This window comes from Prunus persica, chromosome G2 (assembly GCF_000346465.2).
Source record: "Prunus persica cultivar Lovell chromosome G2, Prunus_persica_NCBIv2, whole genome shotgun sequence".
Lineage (NCBI taxonomy): Eukaryota > Viridiplantae > Streptophyta > Magnoliopsida > Rosales > Rosaceae > Prunus > Prunus persica.
Window position 1 is genome coordinate 26,259,545 of NC_034010.1, and position 20,663 is coordinate 26,280,207.

The following is a 20,663-nucleotide window of genomic DNA, read 5'->3' on the forward strand; positions in this document are numbered from 1 at the left end:
CGACTTTTGTATTGGCCGTTCTGCTTTGACATTGGCTTGTCAACGCCATGCCGTTGGCTGAACAAACCCAAAAAACGACGTCGAGTAGCACCCTTTTCCCTCCGAAATCAATCAAGCTAATTCAGAAGCAGGAAGTAAAATAGTTGAGAACTCGGACGGCGAACCGAGTCGGAAATGTCGGAATCGTCCTCAACCCTCTGCGAGCTTCTCATCCAGTAAGCTCCAAGCTCTCTTCTTCTCAAATTTTATTAATTAATTTTGTCTAACCTTGCTTGTCTGTAATTTTTCAGATTATCGGAGCCAATCTCCGAATCTCTGAGCAAAGCTCAGTGCACTCAACCAGAGGGCAACAACGTCTCCTTGAAAGCCCTACTGGAACCTCTCCTCCCTCACAAACAACCTCCACCAAGCCCTAACTTCAACGACACTCAACTCCACTCCTCAATCAGGGACTTCACCTTCGCCTGTGCCTTACTCTCCTCCTCTCAATCCTCTATCCACGACCTCCTCTCATGGATCCCCAAACACCTCTCGGCCGCTGCAGACTTGGCGTTTCTCAAACTTTCAAAAGCATATTCCATGGCTTACAGTAAAAAGAATAACGCGAAGATTTCTGAATTGGGATTAAATTGTGGTTCGGTTCCTGAGGAGAAGAGGTTACTGATAGAATTGATGCCTGAGGTTCTTCCATTGTTGAAGAACAGGATTAAGGAGAGCTCCATCGATAAATCGGAGGATTGCGATGAGGTCTCAGCGGCCTCAGCGAGAGTGCCCGTTGGCTTTGCCATTGCGGCTGCTTATCAGTTTAGGTGGTTTGTTACACAGGTGTGAATTCATTTATTTGTTCTTTTTAGATGGTGAATTAAAATTTGGTGTCTTGTTATTGTTAGTGATACGATTGGTTTATCCTTGTTTTGTAGATTGATTATCCTCATTTGGGAAAGTTGTCTGCTTTGGTTATTCCTTGTGCTTTAACGGCTCTCGATCACTGGTCCCCTGAGATCAAAGTATGTGTTTACTGTGCATTCGTGTTTGGCTTTCGATTTTCGTTGTGTTTAAACTTCCATGAATCAGTTGCTTTGTAATATAGCAAGGATATGTGTGTTAAGGCAGATGGATGATGCTCCTCTTTTATGCCTTGTTTCAGGGGCAGGGCATGCTTAGCTTTATACATATTGCGAAAAATGTGTATGCTGCTGAGCTTGGTTGGTATCAAGATGTGATTCTTGATGCATGCTGCCAGAATATTGCTTCTAGTGATGAGATATGGCATCTTGTGGTGGAGATGTCCGTACTTATTGTGACTTGTACCCAGCAAAGTAATCCTCGTAGTGCATGGTATACTTGTTTCTCCCTGTGCTTTGTGATTGTTTATGTTTCTTAGTTCTTGTGGAGGTTGGTTGAAAACTGAAGGAACATGTGTGAGGTTTATAATCATTCTGGTGGACAGTGACATCTTCATAGAAAGTTGACAGCATATAAAAAATTCTCTATATCACCGCTGCCAACAATGGACTAGTTTAAGTTTTTGACTTTGAGATTCCACTTGGTTTTGATAACTATCTCATTCGAGCTGACTGCAATTATCAAGTTTTTCCCTTATACATTGGATTTGATGAGTTCGTGCACTATTGTTGTAATTGAGTCATACAGTTAGCTGTTGTTAAATTGTTCAAATGCTAGTGTTTATTGCCTGCCTTGGTTACTTCAACCTTGACACTTCAATTTACATCTTCTGATTGTTGAGTTATTTACTTATTGCATGTTTTATCACAATAATAAATAGCCTTCCCAATATATTATAGGTTTGATAGGATGCTAAACGAGATGTTAAGTCACTTGGAGCGCCAACCTAGGAACAAGGAGCGCCGTGTTGCATGGCTTCGTCATATAGAGCCACTTTTTAATGGTGTTGGTCTGGTGTTACTAGCTCATTTCAGGCGCATTTTCCCTCTTTTCTTTCAGTGGATGCATGCTGATGATGACGAGACTGTTTTACTGGTGAGAGCATCTTCCTCATCAAAATTATAATCTTTAGTGTGCATCTCTTGATGGGTTGTTGCAGTGAGTTATGGTTCAATGTTACTATTGGTTGATGATAAATTAGGATTTAATCCAGGCTTTCAGTACCATGTGCGAAAGCTTTAACCCCTAGGCTAAATATAATGTTCAACACTTGGTCTACACTTTTGCACAAATTCTAGAGATATGGCTTCTCCCACCGATCTTTTCATTCTAGGGCTTGCAATAAATTTGATATTTTGAAATTATAATTTATATTAATAATTTTGAAAATTTTCCTCTTTGTATTATTTGCAGGTTCTCAAACAGATTGAAACAATTATAAAGTTAACGTGGATTAGGAACACACAGTATGTGGAAAGGTAAACAAGCCAATTGATGAACACTCTTACAATCCATAGTAATAGTTTCTATTTTCTTCCAAACCAAGGGCTCATCTAGGGGAAGAGTGGAGTCAGACTAGTTCTGTCTAGAAGGTTGTTGAGGAAGGTAGTTCAATATAGACTGGCTTCCAAGTAGGCTATTTGCTAGGTACTGGTTTCTTATTAACCTGAATTTTGCCCATCATGGATGAAGATGGGTTTGAATATCTTAAATCCTGCTTCAGAACCTACTCCACTTCCAGTTTGCAGCCATTTCTGCTTCAAGTTATTAACTCACCCTTTCCCTGTCTTTGCTGCTGAGTTTTGACTCCATGCATGTAATCTTTAACATCAAACATGGAATCCCTTATTTTGGGTATTATTTAATTCATCGCTTGGTTTCAGGTTGGTGGATGAACTTGCTGCTTTGTACAAGGAAGCAGCATTGAAAAGGTCTCGTGAAGAAATTAGAAATCTTGTTATTCGGATACTGATCCTGCTCCACCAGTAAGGATTATGCCTTCTCCCCATATTCGTACAGCAATTACATGAACCTCCTCCTTGATTATCATTTATTTATTTAAAACCCTTCCTGTGATTCCCAGATGCAAAGGAATGCAGTTTGAAACAGTCTGGGGCAAGCACAGAGATGATCCAAACTTGGCAAGCATTGTTCCCTCTTTGGGTGAAACAAAAACAACAATGGTAAGTTACCTTTTCATGCAGCAGATATGCTATAATTTCACCGCACTTCTCAGCATAAGATCAAAGCGAAAGAGAATTTAACAATGTAGCCATGCCTTGTAGGCTACTTGATCCAATTTGGTAGTCAATAATATTATGTGAAACAGTTGGGACTTAATTTGGGTAGGGCTGCCCTCAAGTCTCGGTGCTTTACTGTGCTTCTGCTATTTATTCATTTCACCTAAATTCCTCTGTAGAGGTCTCATTGTGAAAGAATTTTAATGTTTGTAATCCATGGTTTTGTGATGCAGGTTGCCCAATGATCATGTGGGAGAAAAGTTTAGTCTTGTTGTGTACAGAAGGAGATGACTTGCAGATGTGAATATGACTCTTGATAACATACAACATTGTCTTTATTGGCAGTTAGATTGTATTTGAATATGACCCCTAAATTTCTCCCCATTTTAATCGTCACTTGATCACTTGTAGCAATGTGCTTCATCAAATGACCTCTAACCTATTCTCTTTTATCCTTTCCCGATCCGACTGATGATGCTAATGGTTGAGCTAAATTCAACAAAAAACAATGAGAAATTCACAATATAGCTGATAAGAAGCTAATACATGTTAGCTCAAGAGAACGGGGGCAATAGAGTGATGCCATGTATAAATTGAGATTGGAAGAACATTTCATTCCAATTTTTTATTAACGGGTTGGAGGATTCGAACTCGGATTTCTTTTAATATTGGAAAGAGAAGTACCTATCAAATGATAAGGAAACTAAAACATTTTTCAGTTATTAGGAATTAGATCAATTCTTTATTAAGAAAAACTCGTCTAAGGCAAATGCATATTGATACTGGGCCTGGGCTGAACGTTGGAAGTCTATCCACAAGCCATATCCAGTCCATCAATCTGTTTATACAAATAAGCCCAGCATTCCATTCACCGCCTCAAATCGCGTGGGCGCATGAGCCCCCTCTCTACAAGCTTACACCCAGTGCGCACTACGCCCTCCCAAGAAACTCAATTCTCGCGCCAAAACTCTTCTCCAACAGCTTAACTAACTAATAACCATCTTCCACATCACACCTTCCAAGACTCTCTCCCCTCATTTTCAATTCCATTCAAACCCCAAGAAACTCCCTCCGAAGCTCCATAACCATGTCCTCCTACTTCTTTCTCTCTCTCGCCGCCCTTCTCTTCACCCTCTCTCTCCTCTCCGGAAGCACCTCGCTTCCCACTTCCACCACCACCATCGGCGCCACCTACTCCGCCGGAACCGCGGCCACGTACGCCATGCCACCCACTCCAGACAAGGTGGCCCACGCCGTCGCCGCCCTCGGCCTCCGCTCTCTCCGGCTCGAAGCCTCCGACCCGACCCTGGTCCGCGCCTTCCTCTACTCCAACACCACCCTCCTCCTCACCATCCCCAACCAGATGGTCCCGCCCCTCGCCGCCAACCGCTCCAACGCCCTTCGCTGGCTCTACGTCCACGTAGTCCCCTTCTACCCCCGCACCAAGATCTCCACCATCTCAGTCGGCAACGACCCTCTAGAATCTTCCCCCGACTTCTCCACCTTCCTCCTTCCTGCCATCCGCAACCTCCACCTCTCCCTCCGCGACCTCGGCATCCACAAGATCTCCGTCTCCACCACCTTCTCTTTCATCAGCATCATTACGACGCCGTTTCCCCCTTCCTCCTCCCAATTTCTAGAGCCCGCCCTGGACACCGTCGTCAGACCCTTGCTCCAGTTCCTCCGCGACACCAATTCGTCGTTCTTGGTCAATATCTACCCGTACAAACTCTACAAAATCCGCAGCGAGATTCCAATCGGGTTTCCCCTGTTTCAGGAGCACCCTTTCGGCTTCCGTGACGACCTCACCACCGGAGTCCGGTACCGGAACCTCTTCGACATGATGGTCGACGCCGTCATTAGCGCCATGGCCGTCGCCGGTTACGAGAATATTCCGCTGATTGTGACCGAGACTGGGTGGCCGAGTTTCAGTACCGATCCGAACGAAATTGACGCCAACCCGATTTACGCCGAGCTGTACCTCAAGGGTCTGCTGTGTCATCTGAGGTCCGGGAAAGGCTCGCCGTTAAGGAAAGAAGGGGTGTCCGAGACGTACATATATGAGCTGCTTGATAAGCAAATGAGGAAGGGGCGCAATTGGGGGATACTCTACCCCAATCTGACCGCCAAGTACAAGTATATTCAGTTCTCTGGGTCCTATTGCAGAGGTTTCTTTGACATGTTGATCATGGCGGTTGGCCAATTCTTGGTCTTTGCTTTCTTGCGTGGTAATGGATCCTTTTCTCTACTCTAGATTGTGGACTGTGATTAAGCTTCAGCTACTTAGTTTCATTGTTTGGGTAGCTCTGTTGTTTGATTCTTGGAAGTTTCTTTGAGATGCTGATCATGGAAGTTGGGCAATTCTTGGTCTTTGCTCTTAGACTGTGATTTAGGTTCAGTTGCTTACTGTCATTGCCAAGAAAGTAGCACTCGGATTTGGAGGCTCCTTTGTCAATTGGGTTTATGGAGAAAGTGTTGTTGTTAATTTCTTGTATGTGCCTTTTAAAGATGGTGTTGGGGCTTCATAAATGTTCAATTTGGGCTGCTGCTTTGCCAATGGAATTACTTTTTGTGCTCTGTCATTAGGGTTATTTTGTATAGGAAATAGTCTCTGTGATGTAGTCAATTGAACTTCCATTCTCCTTGAGGTGTGAACAGATTTCAGTGCATGTTTTTTGCAGAGAAAATTATGTGAAAAATACAGTTAGATGGTTTACTTTTAGTTTCACTTACTGCCTATCTGGATGGTCTGAATGATGAGCTTAAAATTGAAAATTGGCATCTTACTTGGCACTGTGGTTTTGAAAGCAAACTTGTTGGTAGTTATAATCTATGCAATATTACAAACTCATGATGTGCAAGAAACTTGAGAAATGCAGCAAAACCTATCACATTTTAAAAGAATACCAGCAAAAGTTGAAGTTGCCTTGTTTACCACGGATCTTGGTTGCTACATAATTTAGCCAGTTAAGCAAGACAAATTTACAAGTGTAGTATAAATTAAGCAATAAGGAAAAAGAAAAAAGCTACTTTCATAAGTAAAAAAAAAAAAAAAGATCCCAAAAACAGAAAACTGAAAAAGATGAAAGCCATCCTGTATTAATAATCGGTGGGCGACAACGGGGTCTAGCCTAGTTGAAAAGGGCGTTGACTTACAGATTAGACCAAAGATCTAAGTTCGAATCTCTACGGTATTATAGTTGTGTGTGAATGTGTGTGAGAAATCCTCATCTCTATAATTTAGACTATCGCTTGTACTAAAAAAAATGGTGGGCTGACTGGGAAAATTGTTTGATGACCATATACATGGGCTTGGGCCTATTGCAAAACCCAGAAAAATAAAAAGATTTTCTAATGTAGTTGGGCTTAGTAGTGGGCCGTCGATTTTACGTTTCAGAAACACTCAGAGTCTCGACTCGAGGGGACTCTGCTGTCGTCTTCTTCTCGAGGGGACTCTGCTGCGAAAGTACAATTCCGGCCCTTTTTAAATCCCAGGTATGGGGATGTCTCCTCGTTTCAATTTCCTTTTATTATTTATGTAATTTATATGGCTGAATTTTATATTAGATTTACAGAGATTGTATTCACATGCGAATTGTACATATGCCTCTGAATTATGGTAAATTATATGTGACTTGAGAAGAGCTTTTGAAGCCCCTTCCGAGGCTCTGCTTTCGTCTATGGCCTGTGCCTCAGATGGATATTATTTATTTTTTGTGTTCGAAAAATCGGCCTAGGCGCCCGCCTAGGCGGCCTGGGCGGGTCGGGTCCTTTTTTTTCCTGACTCTACTGAAAACCTACCTCACGCTGCCTCTCTCTCTCTCTCTCTGTGGCACGACAGACCACCACCACCAGGCCTCGACCCGCGACCCGCTCGGCCACCCGCGAACTGCGACCTCCTCGCCCATGTTTTAGAGGCCTAGCCTTTCATTTCAAGTATTTTTCTTTGTAGTTTATTTTCTTGAATTGTTACTGCATTTTGAGTCGGGGGTTCATTTTGGTTTTCTGCTTATTGCATTTGGGGTGTTTCATGTACTATCTTCTCAACATAAAGTTAGAAACTTGCATCATTAATTTAAGGGGCAATACAGATCATCTCTTTTAATCCTTTTACTCAAGCAAGTGATCAACAACAATATCAACTCGGTAGTAATTGTAAAAAGGTTTTTATTTTATGTTTGGACTGCAAAGTTAACTTGATGATTCAAAGGTTTTTGACATTTGTTTTCTGCCCTTCTTAAATTGGTGCCTTGATGTTGACAGTTGGACACTTAACAGGAGAATAACAAGGTCTCTAGCTGTCTTGCAATATAGAATTCTTCTTCATCTTCTTATTTATTTCGAGGTTTTCCCATTTTTTGAAGTTCATATTAAATACCTCCTTGTGTTCTGTGTTTTTGTTTTGACTTCAAGGAAGTCTACACTTTTGTTTTCAATTGTGCTATAATAATGAACAACTAATCTCGCATTGTATCACGCCTATGAAAAATGGCAGAAGAATTGGAATTGAGTGAAGGATGCTTAGCCCATCAACCCCAAAAGCCACTTGGACGCCGGGGCACCGCAAAATATTTTTTGATCTTTGCCTGGAAGAGATGTCAAAAGGGAATAAGCCGGGGACGCATTTCACTAAGGAGGGTTGGAGGAATCTTATTGAATCATTCTATGAAAAGACAGGTATAAGGTATAGTAAGAGACAAATGAAGAATCATTGGGATTTCACCAAGAAGCAGTGGAAAGTCTGGGTTAAGCTAATTGCTGAAGTTAGTATGAAATGGGATCCAAGTACCAATGGATTTGGTGCTAGTGCAGAAGATTGGGCTAACTACGTACAGGTATGCTATATTGAAGAAAGATACTAGGGAGGTTCTTCATGAATTTTAGATTAGTGATTGCAAGTGCTTTGTCACAGGTAAACCCAGAAGCTGCACAGTTTCAGTATAAAGAACTCCCATGCCCTGACATACTGGAAATCGTTTTTGCTGGAACTATGGATTCTGAAGATATGGAACCTTCTAATTCTCGGAGGCAAAGTAATAGCTCGGACACCTCCCTTCTGCACTCCGAAGAACAAGAGTTAGTGACTGTGGAGGGGGGAGATGAGCATCTTTCGAATGCCATTCCCTTAAGGAGTTATGAAATGGGTCAGTCTAAACACCGTAGAACAACTGCAAGTGAGCAGAGTATATCTAGCTCATCCCAGCCAAAGACAAAGGCCATTTGGATGCCTGCAACCCATGAAGTATTTCTTGATCTATGTCTAGAAGAGGCATTAAAGGGGAATAAACCCGGGACACATTTTACCAAGGACGGTTGGAGGACTATTGTTGAATCCTTTCAACAAAAAACTGGCCTTATGTATAATAGGTTACAGTTGAAGAACCACTGGGATATCACCAAGGAACAATGGAAAGTCTGGTGTAAGCTAATTGGCACAAGTAGTATGGGTTGGAATCCAAACAGCAGAAGATTTTCAGCAAATGATGAAGATTGGGCCAACTACTTAGAGGTATTGTATACAACTGACAGTAACTGTTTCTATCTATTTGAAAACCAGGGAGTTCTTAATGATTTTTGGGTTGGTAAATCGTATTGGTTTTGTTTTGTTACAGACAGACCCAGAAGCTGCACCATTCCGCTTTAAGGAACCTCAATCCACCGACAAGTTGGAAACCATATTTGATGGAACAACAGTTACAGGAGAGACAGAGCCCCCTGCTAGGCGGAGGAAGTTTAATCATGATTTGAGTGCATCTCTTTTGCATATAGAAGAAGCAGGCACAGTGAACCGAGAGAGGGACGTTGAGCATCTTGATGCTGTAACAGTTTCTTTTATGCCTGGCAAGCAAACTTATAGTATTGGGGAGTGCATTGCCTGTCTTGATGCCATGGAGGACGTAGAACAAGGAAGCGAGCTCTATTTGTTTGCATTAGATGTATTTCTGAAAAAGGAATACAGGGAAATATTTCTTCAACTGAAAAAGCCTAGTGTAAGGATTGCATGGTTGCAGCGGCTGCAATCTGTTGGTCCTCCATTGTTCTAGGGTGCTTGTTAGCTCTTGGATTTCTCTTGTAATTTTAGACAGCTATTATGTAGGTAGCAAGTAGAGTTGCTTTTTAATGGAAGCCAAAGCCAAAGGCAAAGTGATTGGATTTTATCATAGCTATTGTTTATCTCCCCCGGATTAAAATATCGTTTATCGTATTAACCAGTGAAGTAATATGATCACAAGAAAAAGTAAAAATGAGGTAAAACTGAGGCAATTTACTGCCTTTTGTGCAAGTCATGAAGAATAATTACAACAATTATAACACGAATAATGTTTTTTTTTTTTTTACAACAGAACACTCAAAGCAGAACCGATGCTATTTACATGGTAGGATTGATTTCAAAATCAAAATCTCCAGACGAATCTATATGAACTACAAATATGCCAACTTGTGCGTCCTCAACTTTGATGTTCAAAAACTGTAATAAACTGGGTTTGGAAGCTTAAAAATACGCTCTCCTAAAGATGTGCCTGTTAGAGCATCCATGTGACTGCTTATAGTGCCTATTATGCGCAAGCCTTTTCTCTGCATTGCAGCCCTTTGTTTAGAGAAGTAGTCACAACTATCCATTTGCAAATCATCTTCTGATCTGCCAGGCAACCATATCAATCAACACAGTTGACATCAAAATATTGAATACAATAATCTTCATTCATACATCACTGGCACAAGGCAAATAGAGTTCCAAGGAATCTGAAGCCTCTCAGTAAGTAGTTTTATATACAGAGATAAAAGAAAGAAGGGGTCGTATATAACAATACCTCATAATCAATGAAGACCAAGCTCTAAATCCTGCAGATATAAGATACTCTATGGAGGAATTCAGTTGCGTCTCTGGCTTTCTTGATAGCAAAATCAAAGGCCACCCACTAGCATGAAGTTTCATGTACAGTCTCAAAATATATACGTGCTTCAGCTGCTTTGCCTCTTCCACACAATCACTAGAACCATATTGATCATCTCTGTGCAAAAAGACAATTTGTAATGAAAAAAGGGTAACATGAAAAACCTGAACTAACTACTTTAACATGTGAAAGAAAATTCACATAAGAACAGGTGCTCAGAGACTAAACGGAAAATTACCGGTCCACTAACAATTTAATGTACTGGGGACTTGAAGAAAGAACGTCATCTATGTCCATCAAGACCACATCCACACCGTCACGTTTTAGGGTACTGAAATAATTCTGAATCATCCACACGGTAGAATTTAAATCTCTTGCATATTGGCCTTCTTTGATGTATTGAAGGGCAACAACCCTGCAAATTGAAGGGAAGTGGTCTGCTTCAACTTTGTTGAGTTCCACATGCAGAGAGATGATCTGGCAGTAATTGTAATCATAACTTGGTTTTTCAATCTCAATGACTCCATGGCTCCTACTTTGGCAAGACTGCAGCATTACGGTCAACGCAATCAGCAATGTGATTAATATTACCCCAACAGTTACAAGTGCACCAATGAAGATTGTGGAAGCAAAAGACGACATGTAGAACCCTGAGTCCATTACATAACTGCTTTGCCTCCTCCCTGTGTCCAAGAAAATGGAACAAGATCAACAGCTGATTAATTAAGCTCAACATGCTTTGATTATATGGCCTAAAGGTATAACACGCAAGAACATGCAGAAGAGCTCAAGAGCAACATGTTTAAAGACAATATGCATAATTTTAGCAAGAGGTTTATTTTGAAGCAAATAACACAAGTATTGTACAGAAACGCTAATACTAGCTTTCCATTTTCTGATCACAGATAAGGTTTTAAATATTTCTCAACAAATCCACACCACCACCAGTAGTTTAGGACAGCCTAATTAAGTTGGAAAATCCTGCAATCTGCAGCACGGTATCACATACCAGAACCTCTACTTGAAAGACTGTGAGCAGAGTATTGCTGCTCCATTTGATGGCCATAAGCAGACATGGTTATAATCCAAGCAGCAATCACCGGCTCAATTAGTCTGCAAAAGAACTCCAGCTCCCCTCCCAGTCCATAGAAATAGAAGGGTCACCTGCAATTTACAAAGTGACATCAAACATCATGTAAACGGCTACCAAACGCATATATCAGATTCAGACCCCAAAAAAAAAAAAAAAAAAAAAAAAAAAAAAACCGCATATATCAGATTCTCAAATTTTATGCGTACAACATTGTGCTGAACAAAAGAAATCGCAATTTTCTACAGGTAAATGATCCAGAACACCCAAGAATCCATAGATATATAATATTTCAATTTTGAGAGGCATCCATGATCCACTTAAGCGTGCAGCTTGTTCAGCTGATTCTATCACTCAAAAATTTACCACTCAAATCAGAACCATCTCCAGTTAAGCCATACCCAAGAAACAGCATCAATTTAGGCAAATCTAAACCTTCTGATGACCTAATTCCATAAAAATACATAAAACCATGAGCTGGGTCAACAAAATCATCTACTGATTAGATTAGAATCACATCTAATAAGATAAATCATTAATAGCTATCCGATCCATTTACATTATAAGTACCAAATGGTTGACAAAATTGCCACTCTCAACTAATCCAATATTATTTCTTTTTCCATGATTTCCCCACACAGTTAGCCATGAAACCAATAATACAAGCTGACGATCATCTTGTCAAATCTCAACAAACAATCAAAGTCAAATCAGATGGCTTTTTAACAACAAAAGCTACAGAGAGAGAGAGAGAGAGATTGGAAATGGAGAATACCTGAGAGGGAGAGATACATTGGAAAGATGGAGGAGAGTTGTCTTAAAACAAGGAGTAGATTATCCAGCTCTCTCTTTCTCGAATTCTCGTAAAGAAGCTTCCTTTCAACAAAGTACCCATATCATCATATGATTACAAAATTCAAGGGTAGTTTGGTCAAAAACGCAAATTTCTGTATTGAGGCCACTTATGATTTTCGTTGTTGTCCAAAAAAAGCGATATGATTTTATTGACAAGAAAAAAAAACTTATGGTAAAAGTAAGTTAAATCTTCCCGTAAAATATAGAAATTCTTATTCAAACCCTTTCTATAGCAACGGGTTGAGAACTATTACAAGAAATTGAACTCATAATCTCTTGTGGACCAATCAATCGAGTAGAATTTCCTACCAACTCTAAATTTGTGTTTTGTTTTAATTTCTCTAAATTAATGTTCAATCACTGGTTTTGGTTTCATAGTATTAGTCATAATAAATAATATAAAAAAGTCAAGAAATATGTATCTCAAATAGTTAAGAGTATTTTCTACATCAGAGATCCTAAGTTCGACTACCCTCTCCTCAATATCACACGTGAATGAAAAAGATGCATTGATGATACTTCAACGTGAAAACCTTCTTTCGACCAAAAAACAAAAAAAACGTGAAAACCTTATCGACTTAGAAACATTATTGTATGACAACTGTCTGGTATATAGAGGTCAACATGAATATTCTTCTTGTGAGAGTTGTCCGTTGTCATAATCTGTAGACACAAGCTGGGATGATCATTGATCATTGATAATATATTACATATATATAGATGTCAACATGAATATTCTTGTTGTGAGAGTTGTCCGTTGTCATAATCTGTAGAGACAAGCTGGGATGATCATTGATCACACGCAAAAAACTCCTCTTCAATTCAATAGGAATTGAGCCAATATCTGATTATCTTATCAGCCATAATTAGCGCTTTTTCTGCGAGCACCCACAGTCTTGATGCCCCCAGAGGGGTAGGTACTAGGTACTAGGTAGGTCACTCAGAATTTTGACTAAAATACACTAATTTTCTATCACCCCTTTTTCCTGAATAAAGAAACAACAAATTTTAAAAGATGGTATCCTGGTTTATCACGCATTACATACGTGGTCAGTGGCCTAACCTAACTCTTATCTATCTTGCTTATAAAATGAAGGTACGTATCTGAGAGATGAAATGTTTAAGCTTTTTTGGTTAGTTTCAAATTTACTACATAGACGTCTATGAAAGAGCTTCAACAGAAAATAAAGAGATAAGTCATCATCACCAACACAGCAGAATGAAAGTCAGTTGTTCATTACTCTTCATTCTGCTAGTGATGATGACTTATCTCCTTTTTCTTGCCATTTTCTTTGTCATTTTTCTTGGCACTTTGTACCACTATGTCTATGTGGTTCTTCTACGGGCTCTTCACAAAGGATTATTACATTGCGGTAAGTAAAGTAGTAAAGCCAGAGTTCTGATTTCATTTCTTGGGTTTGACTTTAAGGCTAATTATGTCACTAACTTCATCTCCTATATTAATCTGACGAGGTCATTGGATGGCCAGTTGCCAAATGTATGTTGGGATTCTTATTAGGCATCGCTCAGATGATCCTAATGAAGAAGTTCATGAGCACCGCCAACTGCCCCAAGCTTGATGCAGCCAGAGTCTTTATGCCCTGAACAATTAATTTTTACTTTTCCTGTATAAGAGAAAATAAATGATTACTTTTCTTGTATAAGAGAAAATCTGTAAACTCAATGTTAACATTAAAAAGTTTTGACATTTTATAGTCATGAGTCAGAGTCTCGATCTGCAAAACAAGCAAACTAGTTCACTCAGAAAGAAGAGAGCAATAATAAGCTTGCATGGCACTAGCTATGTCCCACCGAAGAGGTCCATAAGTCATCAATATCTCTCATTAAGCTTAAAATTTCAGGAACAAGGCTGAAGCTGCTGCACTTGAACGTAGGTAGTAGGGGTTGGTGATGGATGTGTGTTGGAATGTGTTGGATTTTAGGTGGTGTGTGATGAGTGTTTGTGAGTGGTGTTGCTCTGATACCATTGTTGATTTATGTGATTAAGGGGTTTAGGACAACAGGATAATAGTTGAAATAAAGTAATTTTATTACATCGGAAGAAAATAGTACATAGGTGTACGCTAATTGGCCTTCTTCAACTAGAAAGTGTTTAGTATTTAGGCTTATTGGCCTCCTTGTTATATAGGCTTATTGACCCTCTTTCTCTCTTAGCTTGGTGAGCTTATTGGCTCCCTTAGTTTGGGAGTTGTCTTGTTCACTCCCCATTTAGTTTGGGAGCTTATTGGTTCACTCCACCTTGCTATATTACATTACATGCCTATTTATAGGCTTTCTTTGCCGACATCACCAAGTCCACCGACTTGGCCTTCTTTTTCTAGTCCCTTTTGTTGTGGCTTTTACTAGAAACTTCTATATTGTATAATATTATTTTCTGGCTATTAGCCATCATGCTCCACCACCATAGTGTTACTCATGCGGTCGGTTATGTTTTGTGTTACTCTTAATTCTTTGACCTCGACAACGTTATCAAATTTGCGCATTAAACATTATATGATTTCACGATGCATCACATGAATGAATAATATTTTCACCATAGTGGAGGACTTTTACTTTAGATGATTAGCAATACTGTTGGTCCAATCCAACAAACTTTGTCAATTGATCCTGCAAATTGATTGAGGCTAAGGGAGGTGAGTAATCCTTCTCCATACAAATTATGCTGCATGAAATGGAACTATATATGCTGAAGAAGCCGAAGCAAAGACGTACGTGCCTTCAGTTAGATAGATACATGTTGGTTTTTATTGCTGCCTATATTGTTTTTGTAGATTTAACATGTTGAGCATGCTTCTTGAGGTGTAACATATTTAAGTTACGTGTAGCATAGCATGAGTGATACAAATAAATGATTGTCGCATGCGCAAGAACACATGCAAAAGAGGCTAATAATAATATAATAAAATCAGGTTTAATTTGTCCCACTTAATATTACGTAGTCAATTTATCTTGCTTATAAAATGAAGGTATCTGAGAGATGAATTGCTTAAAACTTTTTTCAGCTTCAAATTTACTACATAGACGCTGAAAAGAGCTTCAACAAAAATAAATAAATAAAAAGGAAAAGGAGATAAGTCATCATCACCAGCAGAATGAAGAGTAATGAACAACTGGCTTTCATATTCGGTCTCATAGGTATAATATGTATATCTAAATTTTTTGTGATTTTAGTTATAAGTTGGTTTACTTTAGATTCTTGTTATCTGATTTTGACCCAATCTGGGATTATTCATAGGTAACATCGTGTCAGTCATGGTGTTCTTGGCGCCAATGTAAGACCCTTTTGAAATTTAGAAGCTACTTAAATGTTATTGCCCTTCACATATCTCTATGAATAAATTGCATTATAGGCTAACTCTCTCTCTCTCTCTCTCTCTCTCTCAGACCAACGTTTTACAAAATATACAAGAACAAATCATCAGAAGGCTTCCAATCCACACCTTATGTGGTTGCCCTTCTTAGTGCAATGCTGTTATTGTTTTATGGTGTCCTCAAGACCAATGCTGCCTTGATCATCAGCATCAATGTCATCGGATGCGTTATAGAAATTACTTACCTCATATTCTACTTTGTATATGCATCCAAGAAGGACAAGGTCACTGCCTTTAAAATGACGGATTTTCCGTTTTGTACATTTTGTTATTGACATGTTATCGATAATTATATGTTTTGCAATTCGAGGGCTATTTTGATGGAGATGCTCTGCTTCTACACCGTATGCAGATTACTACAATGATACAGATACTGGTGTTGAACGTAGCGGCCTTTGGGTCGGTGGTGGCGGTCACATTCCTTCTTGTAGGAGAAGACAAGCGCGTTAGCACCGTTGGATGGATATGTGCTGTGTTTGGCATTGCTGTCTTTGCTGCTCCTTTACTCATCATGGTAATTTTTGTCCAAATTAATTTCCAAAAATTTTGCATTACGGTAAATTAATCTGCTCAGCTTGACATGTATTTTTCATTATTGCAGAGAATAGTGATACGAACTAAAAGTGTAGAATACATGCCATTTTATTTGTCATTTTCCCTGACAATTTGTGCCACCTTGTGGTTCTTGTACGGGCTCTTCGTAAAGGATTATTACATTGCAGTAAGTAAACCAGTACCAATTTCTAATTTCATTTCTTGAGTTTGACTTTGATATGTCACTAACTTCATATCCTATACTAATCTGACGTCCTCATTGTATGGCCGGGAAGTTTCCAAATGTGTTGGGATTCTTATTAGGCATCGCTCAGATGATCCTATACCTCAAATACAAGAATTAAAGATGATGGAGAAAAAATAAGGCAGTCAAGATAGGTGAAGAAGTTCATGAGCATCACCGACTGCCAGACCAGATAATACATTGATGCAGCCTACGTATGTCTGCAACAAGCAGCAGCAGGAATCAAACGACGGCCGCGTATAGTTCCTTCCTACTGCATAATTAAGCTCAACAAACTTATAATTTGATATTTTTGTTGCTTATATAATATGAATATCGATAGTGTGTAATACAAACAATATATAATTGTGTCTGTCACCATGGCACTCAATAATCCTCCCAAATTTTAAAAAAAAATTTAGTGAATGTGATTGTGCATGTTACAACATACACTGTACTGTACATTACACCATGAATACGTAGTCGGCAAACCTTTGTCGCAGCTGGTTAGTCTTCCAGCTTTCTGTCAAAATCCCAAATTTTTTTTCTTAGTCAAAACGTACTTAGTTATATTGATCCAAGATGAGATACAAAATTCTAATTCATCTATACGTTACGTACCTATAAATGAAGCCAAGCTAAGATACAGAATTCAATTCAATAATACCATCATCACAATAATGTATAATATACAGACTGGAGAAAAACAAATTTTCAATTAAATTAAGAAGAAGAAGGAAAATAAAAGAGAGTTCGCGGTCCTTTTGCAGAAGAAGAACTATAGTTCCGATTGAGAGGGAAGGAAACAAGGAAACGTTTCTTTTATTTTTTTCGGACATAAAGAGCAGATTGTTGGTTCGTTATCCACAATATTTCGATATCATTATTCTCATCAACAAAATATATCGATGCATATCGGTTCTGAGAATGTTTGAAACTTATATGTATATTTTAATTTAAAAAGTATTTTAGCTAAAATGATATATATTTTTAAGCAAATCGAGTTCTTTTTAGGTTCACACATTTGTTGATTAGGGGTCGCATAGCGTGCTTATATTTTCTGTGTTGATAGTGTTTGTTTAAAATTACGTGGTTGCTTACACTCACTATTGTAGTGATTATATGGTGGGATCTGCTTTCACTGAGGTCCTATATGAATAATAACAGACGAGATGGCAATAGTACGTAAGCAGAACAAAGGCCGTTGGGCACAAACTTACAAACAGTGGGACTCCTTTTCATATCTGATATATCTATATCTCTTGGGAGGAGCAGAGCAGAGTAGAGCAGAGAGAGCCACACATTTGAGATTGAGAGCCATGCCTATGCCTAATCAACCTCACCACATAAAACAGAAACACTTTTGTCCGCAGCCGCCACATGGCAAAACACCATTTACTGCTTATCTAGTATCCACAACCCCCAACCCAACTTCAGGGGAAGCGAGCTCTCACCCAAAACAAACTTCAAAGACAGTGTTGTTGATCAGAACCAAATCTTTTCAGAGAAAGCGGCTAGCTCTTGCTTTATTTTGCGCTTAATAAATTAAATTCTTCCTTTTGAGTACTTTTTTTTTTTGTGTTGCCCGAAGCATGGAGGCCAGCATAGGTTGCTGCTCACCCAGGGCATTCCTGCCTGGTGTTTCAACCCATCAGCATTCCACTGCACTTGTGGCTCCACCTTCCATCTCTCCATCCTTCAGCTCCAAGGTCTGTAATTTAGACTCACCATTTCATTTATACAAATATGTAAACTTACATCATGAAACCTCCAGGCTTTCACCACTTATAGATGTTGATGATTATATGCACACAGAAAATATGTTACCAATCAAAGAGAGCTCTCTTTAGAATTTTCTCTGAGTGAGTTGAATTATTACATGGTGTTATTGGACCCTTCTGATTGCTGCAGAGCCTGAAATCAAGCTCCCTCTTCGGAGAACCATTACGACAAGTGCCAAGATCATCACTCAAGGTTTCAAAAACAAAACAGTCTTCCCTTGTCACCAGATGTGCAATTGGTGAGAGTCTGGTGAGTTACATAACAAAAACAAGCTTTGTTCCACATAACTTAAGAATTAATATGTATAAGCAGCACTGAAGTTTGTAAATGAAATTGTGGCTATAGGAAGTGTTCCTTGCAAAGGCAACCCCAGATAAGGGACTGATTAGGTTGCTGATAAGTATGGGAGAAGCATTAAGGACTATTTCCTTCAAGGTGAGAACAGCTTCCTGTGGAGGAACGGCATGTATTAATTCCTTTGGGGATGAGCAGCTCGCGGTGGACATGCTTGCTGACAAGCTTTTATTCGAGGTAAAGACCAAACAAGCAAACCATGAGTTTTGATCCTGCTTTTGCTTATGATTGGATGAAATTTTGATGACAACATATATATATATATATCTCATAACTTTGATAGTCATTCTTCCTCAAATGTATCAGAATACAACCTTATATTCAGGGTCAGGAATAAAATTAATGCCTGTTACATTTGGTGCTTAGGCTTTAAGCTACTCACATTTCTGCAAATATGCTTGCTCTGAAGAGGTTCCAGAACTCCAAGACATGGGAGGCCCAGTTGAAGGTCCGCAAGTCCTATCATGTGCAATTAAACTTCATATTTTATAATGAATTGCTCTATGATCTTAAAATTTATATCTTCTTCAGAAGGATGATCGAAAGGATGACCTAATTATCGGACTTTTTGCAATTTGAACAGGTGGATTTAGTGTTGCTTTTGATCCACTCGACGGCTCCAGCATTGTTGACACAAACTTCACTGTAGGCACTATCTTTGGTGTGTGGCCAGGAGATAAGTTAACTGGGATAACAGGGAGAGACCAAGTTGCTGCAGCCATGGGAATTTATGGTCCTAGGACTACATATGTTCTTGCTATCAAGGGCTTCCCTGGAACCCACGAATTTCTTCTTCTAGATGAAGGTGAGGTTGTAACAATGTCATCAAGTTTTCTTTAAGCAACCATTGTTCTTCATATGCCATTTTAAAATTTGTTGCTGCCACCTTGAAACCTTCTATGAACCCAAAAAAAAACAGTTCATCGTAAGTATGAGGTACTCAATTCTGCTGACCTTAGAATGAATCAATGTCTCACATTGTCTTGGTCAGGAAAATGGCAACATGTCAAGGAGACAACAGAGATTGGTGAAGGGAAATTATTCTCCCCAGGAAATTTGAGAGCCACATTCGACAACCCAGACTATGACAAGGTTTGATTTCCTCTAAAGCAATATTGCATTACTACTGCAGTACTTATATCAGTAAATTATTAACCACCAAGTAGTTCCATTAATTTTTGTGAAGTTCTTCTGTTTATGAACAACAGTTGATCAACTACTATGTAAAAGAGAAATACACATTGAGATACACCGGAGGAATGGTGCCAGATGTCAATCAGGTCCTCTCAACTTCTCCTTAATCAGTCTCCTAGTTTTAGTGAGATTGGCATCCACACAAAATTGAAATTTTGTGGTTGGCACTCTTAAGAAGTTAAAAAGTTCATGATTTCTTTACCTGCAGATAATTGTAAAAGAGAAAGGAGTTTTCACAAATGTGATATCTCCAACTACCAAAGCCAAGCTCAGGCTGTTATTTGAGGTAGCTCCATTGGGGTTATTAATCGAGAACGCTGGAGGTTATAGTAGTGATGGTCACCAGTCTGTGTTAGACAAAGTGATCATTAATCTGGATGACAGAACACAAGTTGCGTATGGATCCAAAAATGAGATAATCCGGTTCGAAGAAACTCTATACGGATCATCCAGGCTCAAGGCAGGTGTGCCTGTCGGAGCTGCAGCCTAAGCTATGCAGTTTGCTATTCATACAGAAATTTGTATAATGGTGCATAAATTTTCCAATATGGTGGAGAAGAATTACAAGGTTAAAAGTCTGTGAATGAATGGATCAATCAAGCTGGTTTATAGTTAATCTTTAGTTCACATGTGTATTTATGGTTTTCAAATTACAATCAGATTCAAAGGCTTACTTGTTAAAGTTGTGTTAGGTATATGTGCAGATTGTGCACCTTATTCATAATATTATAGCAAGTAGGTGCGTGTTTACAAAGCATCCCAAGGTTTTTAAATTGTCCAAAGTAGAAATGTTTTCCATATGATTAATATCCTGTTAAGTTTGTTGGTCCATTTGCTGGATTTTGACCCCTGCTTCAGTTTGAACGAGTCATGTTGTTCTCATCAAACATGTTTTTAATGTTCCTTAGCTGTAGCCGCTGAATCAATGCACCTAACTAAACTGATGTTGTCTAAATCAGCTGTCAAAGGTTAAAAAAGTTAGTCTAGGCAAGATGGTTTGTAGAGCAAAGTTCATGCTGCACATCTTTCAGTAGAAGATAAATCTTTCTCAATGGCAGATATATATTAATCAGTAATTTATGGAACAACAAAGTGTGAACTTAATTAAATAATTAGATAAACAGATATAGTAGTTTAAGATGGTATTAATCCCAAATGTTGTAAATTCCTAAGTTA

General features: G+C 39.1%; 6 protein-coding genes across 11 annotated transcripts; 5 read left to right on the forward strand and 1 right to left on the reverse strand.

Moving 5' to 3' along the window:
• Positions 34-3,598, forward strand: LOC18785046 (uncharacterized protein At2g39910). Its single transcript, XM_020558687.1, has 9 exons — positions 34-215; positions 291-825; positions 921-1,007; positions 1,148-1,338; positions 1,806-2,001; positions 2,320-2,384; positions 2,790-2,891; positions 2,990-3,089; positions 3,380-3,598. The coding sequence occupies exons 1-9, from the start codon at positions 175-177 to the stop codon at positions 3,389-3,391; spliced, it is 1,329 nt and encodes a 442-aa protein (XP_020414276.1). The 5' UTR covers positions 34-174; the 3' UTR covers positions 3,392-3,598.
• On the forward strand, positions 4,059-5,849 carry LOC109947731 (glucan endo-1,3-beta-glucosidase 2). Its single transcript, XM_020558688.1, has one exon. The coding sequence runs from the start codon at positions 4,234-4,236 to the stop codon at positions 5,398-5,400; it is 1,167 nt and encodes a 388-aa protein (XP_020414277.1). The 5' UTR covers positions 4,059-4,233; the 3' UTR covers positions 5,401-5,849.
• LOC18785960 (L10-interacting MYB domain-containing protein) lies at positions 6,574-9,322 on the forward strand. 5 transcript variants are annotated; one of them, XM_020558685.1, is made up of 4 exons: positions 6,574-6,641; positions 7,642-7,981; positions 8,059-8,655; positions 8,759-9,190. In XM_020558685.1, the coding sequence occupies exons 2-4, from the start codon at positions 7,664-7,666 to the stop codon at positions 9,188-9,190; spliced, it is 1,347 nt and encodes a 448-aa protein (XP_020414274.1). In that variant the 5' UTR covers positions 6,574-6,641; positions 7,642-7,663. The 5 variants fall into 5 exon arrangements, with proteins under 5 accessions (XP_020414274.1, XP_020414272.1, XP_020414273.1 ...); XM_020558683.1 differs by lacking the exon at positions 6,574-6,641 and adding an exon at positions 6,651-7,491; XM_020558684.1 differs by lacking the exon at positions 6,574-6,641 and adding an exon at positions 6,651-7,436.
• On the reverse strand, positions 9,434-12,014 carry LOC18784623 (uncharacterized protein At2g39920). 2 transcript variants are annotated; one of them, XM_020558689.1, is made up of 5 exons: positions 11,908-12,013; positions 11,052-11,206; positions 10,281-10,725; positions 9,959-10,159; positions 9,434-9,786 (listed from the first exon to the last, which is right to left on the reverse strand). In XM_020558689.1, the coding sequence occupies exons 2-5, from the start codon at positions 11,116-11,118 to the stop codon at positions 9,609-9,611; spliced, it is 891 nt and encodes a 296-aa protein (XP_020414278.1). In that variant the 5' UTR covers positions 11,119-11,206; positions 11,908-12,013; the 3' UTR covers positions 9,434-9,608. The 2 variants fall into 2 exon arrangements, with proteins under 2 accessions (XP_020414278.1, XP_020414279.1); XM_020558690.1 differs by having other exon boundaries at positions 9,688-9,781; positions 11,908-12,014.
• On the forward strand, positions 14,787-16,278 carry LOC18785322 (bidirectional sugar transporter SWEET9). Its single transcript, XM_020557435.1, has 7 exons — positions 14,787-14,809; positions 15,100-15,143; positions 15,244-15,280; positions 15,393-15,603; positions 15,732-15,893; positions 15,981-16,100; positions 16,210-16,278. The coding sequence occupies exons 1-7, from the start codon at positions 14,787-14,789 to the stop codon at positions 16,276-16,278; spliced, it is 666 nt and encodes a 221-aa protein (XP_020413024.1).
• On the forward strand, positions 17,545-20,285 carry LOC18785964 (sedoheptulose-1,7-bisphosphatase, chloroplastic). Its single transcript, XM_007218014.2, has 8 exons — positions 17,545-17,866; positions 18,069-18,188; positions 18,285-18,470; positions 18,660-18,741; positions 18,877-19,098; positions 19,285-19,385; positions 19,502-19,573; positions 19,696-20,285. The coding sequence occupies exons 1-8, from the start codon at positions 17,750-17,752 to the stop codon at positions 19,975-19,977; spliced, it is 1,182 nt and encodes a 393-aa protein (XP_007218076.1). The 5' UTR covers positions 17,545-17,749; the 3' UTR covers positions 19,978-20,285.